This window comes from Gigantopelta aegis, chromosome 2, assembly GCF_016097555.1.
Source record: "Gigantopelta aegis isolate Gae_Host chromosome 2, Gae_host_genome, whole genome shotgun sequence".
Classification (NCBI taxonomy): Eukaryota; Metazoa; Mollusca; class Gastropoda; order Neomphalida; family Peltospiridae; genus Gigantopelta; species Gigantopelta aegis.
The window spans coordinates 1285442-1295441 of NC_054700.1; the positions used below are offsets into that span (position 1 = coordinate 1285442).

General features: G+C 44.1%; 1 protein-coding gene across 1 annotated transcript in view; it reads left to right on the forward strand.

Annotated features, from left to right (window-relative positions):
- Positions 1-10000, forward strand: part of LOC121379057 (sodium- and chloride-dependent GABA transporter 2-like) — a 61306-nt gene that overhangs the window by 19232 nt on the left and 32074 nt on the right. The window contains exons 3-4 of the mRNA XM_041507515.1: positions 5996-6127; positions 6846-6989. Coding sequence (XP_041363449.1) covers positions 5996-6127; positions 6846-6989 — 276 coding nt within the window. The remainder of the gene's footprint in view (positions 1-5995; positions 6128-6845; positions 6990-10000) is intronic.

A 10000-nucleotide genomic window follows, 5' to 3' on the forward strand; every position in this document is an offset into this window, starting at 1 on the left:
CTGCTTTGCCAAATCATCTAATATTGCACTCAAATGACCTACATTACAGAGGCAAGTGTTTGAAGAGATCACGTGTTTGAAAATCCCGCTTTCTGTAAATAAGGAAACATAAGAAGATAAATATTTGTATTACCTGAACAGCAGACCTGCTGATAGTTCCAGGCATTGGCGGACCAAGAGTGGGTGAGGGTGGGGGTGGGGGTGGGTGTGGGGTTGGGTGTGGGGGTGGGGGTGGGTGTGGGTGTGGGTGTGGGGGTGGGAGTGGGCGTGGGCGTGGGCGTGGGCGTGTCATAGGGGTCCCAGTTTGAAGTGCCATCTTTAATGACTTTAAAAAGAAAGATCATCATCAATAATACTCAACACTGAATTGTCCCCAAAATGCATCTCTGAGCATCTTTACTTGCAACATTTTCTCAAGCATGCACCTGAACCTACTACAAATTTAAACAGATCACTTTGTAGCACAACGGCTAAACTGAATAATCGTTCACTTTTTGAGTAAAGCATTAAACTTGGCACAGGTGTTCTATAGCATAGTGAGGTCAATTTTTGAAACGGGACACAAAAACCCCCAAAACAAACCCCTGGTAGCCGCCATTTTGAATTTCAAACATCAGCAATCGCTCAAGTTGAATATCATGAAGTTTTAGATAAATACTATCATAGTTCTAAAGCATACGCTCATATTTACAACACCACTAGAGCACATCGATTTATTAAACATCGGCTATTGGTTGTCACACATTTGGTAATTTTGACCTGTAGTGGTAAAGAGGAAACCTGCTACATGTTTCCATTAGCAGCAAGAGATCTTTTATATGCACCATCCCACAAGCAGGACAGCACACACCACGACCTTTGATATACCAGTCGTGGTGCACTGGCTGGAACGAGAAATAACTAATCACGTCCCTAACGAGAACATGAAGCCACGAGGCCTGGCACTTACAAACCTTTAGAATCTGGCCCCGTGATTATAAACCTTAAAGTCCAGACTTTAACGTCATGGCAACGCCATTCAAATAGCATTACGTTGAAGTCTAGACTTTAAGTTTTATAAGTACGGGCCCTGAACTCAATACTCTTAACAGAGTCTGAGACTTTATTCTCATGGCAACGCCATACAAATTGCATACGTGTGACGTCATTTGACACACACACACCTCAGCTATCTGGGCTGTCTGTCCAGGACATTGGGTTACTTGTTTGTGGTTAGTGACAAGAAGGAAGAAGGAAGGAAATGTTTTATTTAACGACGCACTCAACACATTTTATTTACGGTTATATGGCGTCGGATGAAAGAGAAGAGGGCATAGTGGGTTTTACAGCTACTCACTGAGTCGTTAAAACTCCGCTCTGGGTTGGAGCCGCTATCGGACTGCGAACCCTGTACCTACCAGTCGTATGTCCGATGGATTAACCACGACACCACCGTGGCTTATTGCTCCATTCACTTCATCACAGTAATCTTGACTCGGGTTATTGGGTCATTAATGGAATTGTTTAGTCACAGATACCAGATTAATGCGCGGTAGTTACGCCATTTTGAATAACGCTGGTACCTAACGTGGCATTAACATGTTTCTTGCGTAACAAGTAATCAAGCGAATGTTAATGTATGATAAGTTATGCATATGTGTACATGTACACAATGTACTTGTATGGGCCAACAGCATGACGTGTACAGATAGATAAGTAGTTTAACGTGCTCATATAACATTAGGGTTTCGAACACGCCCATCCAGAGTCCGACCTTGGCTTATACATATACATTTATGCTAATGAAAACAAGTTAAGGGTCAGTAAACATATTATATGTACAAACGCATTTCATTATAATACCGTAATACTGACCGTAAACCAATTTCCACGTTATAATATCGAACACATGTCTGTATCTAATAAGTGAATTATGCAGAAAATAATCGTTGTCTTTATTTGTGGCCCCGATAATGGATGGTCCTGAACCAATGAACTAAGATGGGAAATAAAATCCCCACTTCGTGTAGAATACAGGCAGTTATAATCGTTGTGTAGATGATTAATTTTAATAAACTTGAAATGCACGTGCGTGAAATGTGTTGTTCGTGCGTCTCTCTCTCTCTCTCTCTCTCTCTCTCTCTCTCTCTCTCTCTCTCTCTCTCTCTCTCTCTAGGCAAAGTGATGAAATTTTCTCTCTCTCTCTATCTCTAGGCAAAGTGATGAAAGTTTCAGACACCAAATAGTCACATTTGAGGTGTCGTAAATCAAATACTTGTATTTCTTTCCTTTCCTTCCTGTGACGAGACTGGTATGTTTATAATGTTGTGACGGGTTTCTCGGGTGTCGGTCTCACTGACATGTATTCAGCTCGCGGATTAAGGTTGCAGGGCTGGAATTTGTATTGTCAATGTCAGTTTAGTCGAACGCGCTGTTCTGTACTGTGGGTTATATTACACGTGTAAACAATTAAGTCGGTCATAATACATAACGCATCATGGTTCCCACAAAATGTGTAACACGTGGTTACAGACCTTGATGTTTAAATAGATGGGATATTTTATATGTGTACACAGAACAGCGCATGGCTACTACATTTTTGTGTGTTTATATTGAGCATAGCTAGTTAATGACGTCGGATATCTGTTTTAGCCTATGGAGGTAAGAATGGGACATTTGTCATTCGGCCTGAACAGGATAAAGCAGATATTCGACGTCATTAACTAGTTATTATCTTTATCCTGCAGACTATAAAAATTAAGGGGAAAACCTATTATTTCGGTTATTTCAGCCACATTGTATGATAACCTAGAGGTCAAATGAGCGATTTTGTAATATAGGCTGTTGTGTGTGAGGTCACATGAGTGACGTCAAAAGTCATATCCTGCTTGTAGCAGGATATGACTTTGCGTTTTATTACACTCCAGTGTAAGATATTGCTCATGTGATAACAACCACTCGATATCTAAGTAGTGTTATATTGGCGTGACGTGAGCGTGATGTAGATCACTTGCTGACCCAATTCGTAGAAAAATATCGTGTAGTAGGTCTCGACATCTGCTTACTTCGGCATTGCGGCTTGTTTGCAGTTGGTTTTTATAAGTAAACTACTAAACTTGCTTGCCTGTCATACCTTTTTTTATGAAACTAGTGAACAGTGTTGGTATCCGACACGCTTTCGCTCATCATATCCCAAAACTGTTCACTCATTTCGTAAAAATGGTATGGCAGGCAAACTCGTTTATTATTCTATATATCCGCCATCATATTCTGTCAATAGAGACGGTGGTTGCAAAATAAATGCCATTTGTACACTCGTCTGTGTCATACTATGTGTAGAGGAGTAAAGTACACTTATAACGAACTGGAAGGAAGCTTGATAATTAGTTCGTTATAGTAGCAGTTCGTTGTACACACGTTTGACATTTTCATATCAAAAGTCGGCCATATTGGATTTTTTTCATTTTAAACACTTTACACATAGCAAACTCAAAGTTTAACCCAATTTATTGCCAACAATAAACACAAAATCCATAAACAGAACTTAAAATAAAAATTTCATTTAATCACATTTTTAAAAGTTATATATACTCTTCAAAAGAAGAAACGCAAAACCACATTGTCGTAACATTTGGAGAATTGATTTAATTATTGAATGGTGAGTCCGATAATTACCAAATGTTGCAGGATTGTTCACAATTCACTCTAGTCCATTGTGAGTAAGTGATAGGACACACCACCAAGGTCAAGGTCATCTGGAGTCAATACCGGGTGTGGCCTCCGCGTGTGTTGACAACTGCCTGGCACCGCCTGCCCATTGAAGCAACCAGAGTACGGATGACGTCCCGGGGGATGGTGGCCCACTCGGCCTGCAAGGCTGCTGCCAGCTCGGGCAGGGTCTGGGGCTGTGGTTGTCGCTGTCGGAGGCGTCGGTCCAACTCGTCCCATAGATGCTCAATTGGGTTCAAATCTGGTGATATCGATGGCCAAGGAAGGACATTAATGTTGTTGTTCTGTAGGAAAGCCGTTGTGAGACGTGCTGTGTGAGGCCTGGCGTTGTCATGTTGGAACACTGCGTTGGCGTTGGCCATAACTGGAACGATGTGTGGCCGGAGGATCTGGTCAATGTAGCCCTGTGCATTCAGGTTGCCCTGCACGTGGACCAGGTCAGTTCTGCCAGTGTGTGAGATGGCTGCCCACACCATGACACTACCCTCGCCGAATCTGTCCACTTCCTGCACGCAGTTTTGCCGCATAACGTTCACCACGACGCCTATACACGCGACATCTTCCATCATGACGTCGGAGCAGAAATCGGGACTCGTCACTGAACCACACCTGTCTCCATCGCAGTTGAGGCCATTGTCGATGAATCTGGCACCACTGCAGTCGGAGTCGACGGTGTTGTGGTGTTAAGATGACACCTCGAACTGGACGTCTGGCACGAATTCCTACCTCACGTAGGCGGTTCCGTACGGTCTGGTCGGATATCCTGCGCAAACCTGGTATTGCTGCGGCTGTGGAGGTGGCAGTAGTCAATCGTTCCCGAAGGTGGCGTACCCGGATGTAGCGGTCCTGCCCGGGGGTAGTGACCCGTGGTCGACCGGATCTAGGGAGGTCACGTGTTGATCCATGTTGCTGGTAACGGTCCCACAGTCTGGAGATGGTGCTTGGGGACACATGGAATGCCCTGGCAACGGCCGTTCTGGATTCGCCTGCGTCTAGTCGGCCGATGGCATTGTTTCTCTGCGGTTCACTGAGACGTGGCATGTCCTGGATTGTCAACTGTCGGCCAGATACAGAGGCCAGGCAAGCGAACACCCTGCACTTTTATACTGTCAGTGTTCATGTTGCACGTGCAGACAACGCACGTGCAGTGGTGACATGGTTTGCACGTGGCTGCGTTTTTGCGAATATTCACATTTTGGAACTTTATTGTACAGTAGCTGCGTTTTATCGAATGTAACCGTGGGAATGTGTTTGGGACATGCAATGACCTTATATTCACAAAGCATGAACCGGTAGGAAACATAAAATCGGAGTTATAACCCATTTGTACCCTTTTGCGTTTCTTTTTTTGAAGAGTATATATTTTTTTTATCTGCTTACTTAGCGGGGTCCTCAGAATTTGCCAACCTGTAGCGATGTGGGCGAGAATTCGTTCATTATGGTCATTTAGTTTGAGAATGCACCCCTTGCACCTGACAGAGCAGGCGGTCCCCCCTCCTTCACCCTCCCCATCCCTTTCCTGTCCTGAACGGAGGAACCGGCTGAGACCGACACCTGTGCCCAGGACAGGCGTGCGCTACAACAGCTTGCTCTGAATGTGTACGCTGAACTCTCTGATCTGACCTGACCTGAGAATGCACACCGAGATAAAGAAGTGAGGGAACACGTGGTATTGTAGACGGAATTTAATTCAGTATTACCGTCGCAGTGTCTGCATAAAGTACACACATGTTATTTGATGTAATGCTCGTAGGTACTGGGTTCAAATCCCACTAAGCCAGGCACGAAGTAACTTTGACCATATCTCCCGTATTTTCGTGTAAAGGTCGTATGGCCTAGAATGTTTTTCATCGGACGCCGAGTTTCCAAACCTAGTTTTCCAAATTTTAGGGGGGGGGGGGGGGGGGGGGGGGGGGAGTAGCATACCCCCGAACCTCTAGAAACTTTGCTTTGCACCCTCGATCTCAGTGAGCCCCCCTTCCCCCCCCTCCCCCCCAATGTCGACTTGCTTCCGCCGTTCCATTATAAGGCCACTACACCGACTTCTCTCTCAGTAACTACTAACCACTAATGTAGTGTCCAGGGCCCCGTTCCACAAAGCGATCTTAGCCCTAAGATCACCTTAAGTGCATAGCTACCTAATGCACTAAGGTGATCTTAGCGCTAAGATCGTGGAACGGAGCCCTGGACAGATAGCGCAGATAGCTATTAGTGTTTGCGTTTCCCCCCACTCCCCCATCCCCACCAGAATAGTGTGTTTGTTACTAATGTTTCATTTCTCTTGCAGGTGCGTTCTTTATCCCATACTGCATCATGTTGGCGTTCGTCGGTATCCCCATCTTCTTCCTGGAACTCTCCCTCGGTCAGTTTTCCAGCAACGGGCCCGCCACGTGCTGGAAATTCGCCAAACTCTTCAGAGGTAAACATGTCACGTGATATTGTTACGAGTTGCATCTGTCTGTCGATCTTCACCGTATTTAAATATTCTTAAAAACACAATTTACGTTGTGACCAAAAGTACAACACAAAATGTATTGAGGCTCCAGTGTCTTTAACTGCACAATATTTTTTTTTTTTTACGTTTCAACTCTGTATTTATTAACCAGCAAGTATCTTTAACTGCAAGTTATTGGTATTTCTGTACGTCACAACACAATATTTATAGAGGCTCCAATGTTTATATTTTTGTACGTTACAACACATTATTTATTGAGGCCCCAGTGTTTATATTTCTGTACGTCCCAGTGTTTATATTTCTGTACGTTACAACACAATATTTATAGAGGCTCCAATGTTTATATTTCTGTACGTCACAACACCATATTTATTGAGGCCCCATTGTTTTTATTTCTCTACGTCCTAGTGTTTATATTTCTGTACGTCACAACACAATATTTATTGAGGCCCCATTGTTTACATTTCTGTACGTTACAACACACTATTTATCAAGGCCCCAGTGTTTATATTTTTGTACGTTATAACACAATATTTATTGAGGCCCCAGTGTTTATATTTATGTACGTTGCAACACACTATTTATCGAGGCCTCATTGTTTATATTTCTGTACGTTACAACACAATATGTATTGAGGCCCCAGTGCCTTTAACTGGACGTTATTTTTTGTGTTGTGTTTCAGGGATCGGGCTGGGCATGTTCGTCGTCTCGGCTCTCGTGGCCATCTACTACAACATGATCATCGGCTGGGCGTTCTACTACCTGTTCGCGTCGTTCACCTCCGAGCTGCCCTGGGCCGAGTGTCGCCCGGAGTGGAGCACCCCAAGTTAGTGGTTTTGGAAAATTTATACAGACGTTTGTTTTGTTTCAGTTTGGAAACTACCGGCCTCAGTAGCGTCGTGGTTAAGCCATCGGACATAAGGCTGGTAGGTACAGGGTTCGTAGCCCAGTACCGGCCTCGGTGGTGTCGTGGTTAAGCCATCGGACATAAGGCTGGTAGGTACAAGGTTCGCAGCCTGGTACCGGTCTCGGTGGTGTTGTGGTTAGGCCATCGGACATAAGGCTGGTAGGTACAGGGTTCGCAGCCCAGTACCGACTCCCACCCAAAGCGAGTTTTAACGACTCAATGGGCAGATGTAAGACCGCTACACCCTCTTCTTTCTCACTAACCACTAACCCACTGTCCTGAACAGACAGCCCAGATAGGTGACGTGTGTGCCCAGTACAGCGTGGTTGAACCTTAATTGGCTGTCTCTGTGGTAAAGCGTTCGCTTGATGCGCGGTCGGTTAAGGATCGATCCCAGTAGGTGGACTCATTGGGCTATTTCTTGTTCCAGCCAGTGCTCCACAACTGGTGTAACAAAGGTCGTGGTATGTACTATCCTGTCTGTGGGATGGTGCATATAAAAAATCCCTTGCTGCTAATCAAAAAGAGTAGGCGATGAAGTGGCGACAGCGGGTTTCCTCTCTCAATATCTGTGGTCCTTAACCATATGTCTGACGCCATATAACCGTAAATACAGTTTGTTGAGTGCCTCGTTAAATAAAACATTTATTTCTTTAAAGAGTGAATAGCACGTGCAACTGAACAGAACACCTGTAACATCGAAAAATGGTTACAGGATCATTTTCTAAATCAGTGTACAAGTAAAAGCATTTCTATATATGTGTACATATATTCGGTTTACACGATTATTTTCTAAATCAGGTTTCAAGTAAACGCAGTTCTGTATATGTGTACATATATTTGGTTTACAGGAACCATTTCCGCGAGTACGGTTTCCTTTCAGTGTCAAAATTACCGAATGTTTGACATCCAATAGCCATTGATTAATAAATCAATGTGCTCTAGTGGTGTCGTTAAATAATTAAAAAAATTAAACCCCTTTAACATAGCGTTTAACGTTGTTATGGTGGTTGAACGAGCGGCTTAGAGTAGCCATATATCAAGGAGAACGAAATTGATGGTTTTCTTAAGTACTACTACTACTACCACTACTAGTCGTATTGCATCATGTTTCAAGTCCTCTACTAAATTAGATCACGGAAGCAATAAACCACATCGCACCATGGTGATCAAGTGCTTATTTTAATATCACGACGACGTACCCATATGTATATATATACTACTCAAAAGAATTTAAGGGTCAAAAATGTATAACCAAATAAGTTTCAGAGTGTATTAGATTGATGATGTAAACTACACCAATTTTTTTATTTATTGTTCCATATTTACAAAAAACCACAAATAAACGTCACTGTATACAAGAAAGTCACATGACATGCTGTCAAAAGTTGAAGGTTGTCAAACATGGATTTTACATATTAGAACATTCGTTTAATAGTGTGTGAATCCACCCCTGGCGCGAATACACTCGACACATCGTTACCTCATGCTGTTGATCAGACGTCTGAAGAACTCTTGGGGAATGGCCTGCCACTCTGCCATAAGAAGTTGACCCAGATCATGAAGGTTGGCCGGAGGGGCATGGTTATCCCGAACTCTCCTGCCTAATTCGTCCCAGGCGTTCTCTATTGGGGCCAAGTCAGGCGAATATGCTGGCCAATCCATCCTGGCGATACCTTGTTGTCTGAGAAAGTCCGTTACCACCCTGGCGCGGTGGGGTCTGGCATTGTCATCCTGCAGAACTGCCCCGCCGCCAATCTGCTGAAGGCCTGGGAGAACCAACGGCCGGATAATCTCATTCAGATAAGATTCCATTCAGATTGCCATCCACCACATAGAGGGGGGTCCTGTGATGGATAGAGATGCCGCCCCACACCATGACGCTGCCACCACCGAACCGGTGACGTTGTCTAACGTTAACGTCAGCGAAGCACTCCCCAGGACGTCTGTAGACACGAACCCGACCGTCGTTGAACTGGAGACTAAACCTGGACTCATCAGTGAACATCACTCGACCCCACTGAACATGTGCCACCGCAGATGAAGCGTGCACCAGTGACGTCTGGCCGTTCTGTGACATGGTAGAAGTGGTGGTCGAACAGCCTGGCGACAGCAGCGTAGATTATTGGCTCTCAGACTATTGCGTATGGTTTGATCAGACACTCGAGTTCCAGTCGCAGTCCGCAGATTGTCACGTAATCGGCGCGCAGTGGTTGTGCGTTGACGTAGAGCCATATTGGTGATGTAGCGGTCCTCTCTATTTGTAGTGCTTCGGGGTCTTCCCCAACGTGGACGATTTCGAACAGAATTCGTTGCTTGGTACCGTTGCCACAGTCGGCCAACGACATTCTGACTGACACCAAGTCTCAGAGCAACATTTCTTTGCGTATTGCCATCCTGAAGCCAAGCAATAGCCCTTCCTCGATCTTCGATAGTCAGTTGAAGTCGTACCATTGTCGAATTTGGAGTGTGCACCGTACACGAACGCAAGCTCAAATTATACGGAAATTCAGCATTGGGAACATGGAATACACGTGCAAAGCGTGCAAATGGAGCGCTTTGTGAAAAAGCAAGTTATGGGTACTTAGCAGACCTTTCGCTTTCGCCCTAATTTACGTGCAAATGTAAGCATGTTTTCGCCATTAGAACTAGTCGACAGTGTCAATGACAGTGGATTTTAATTCATTTATGGGTTGCTTAGACCCACTTTCGTCAAAATGGAACAATACCATGCGTAACATTATGGTCTAGCTAATATAATTGACATTCAGAAAATAATGTCGAAAATATCGTCTGACCCTTAAATTCTTTTGAGTAGTATATATTAGTATTAATATCTTTGGTTTTTAAATTTAGTATAAATGTGAATATTTGTTTATTGTATATATCGTCTCTCATAATTCCCTATGGAATGGCTTATGTACATTTAT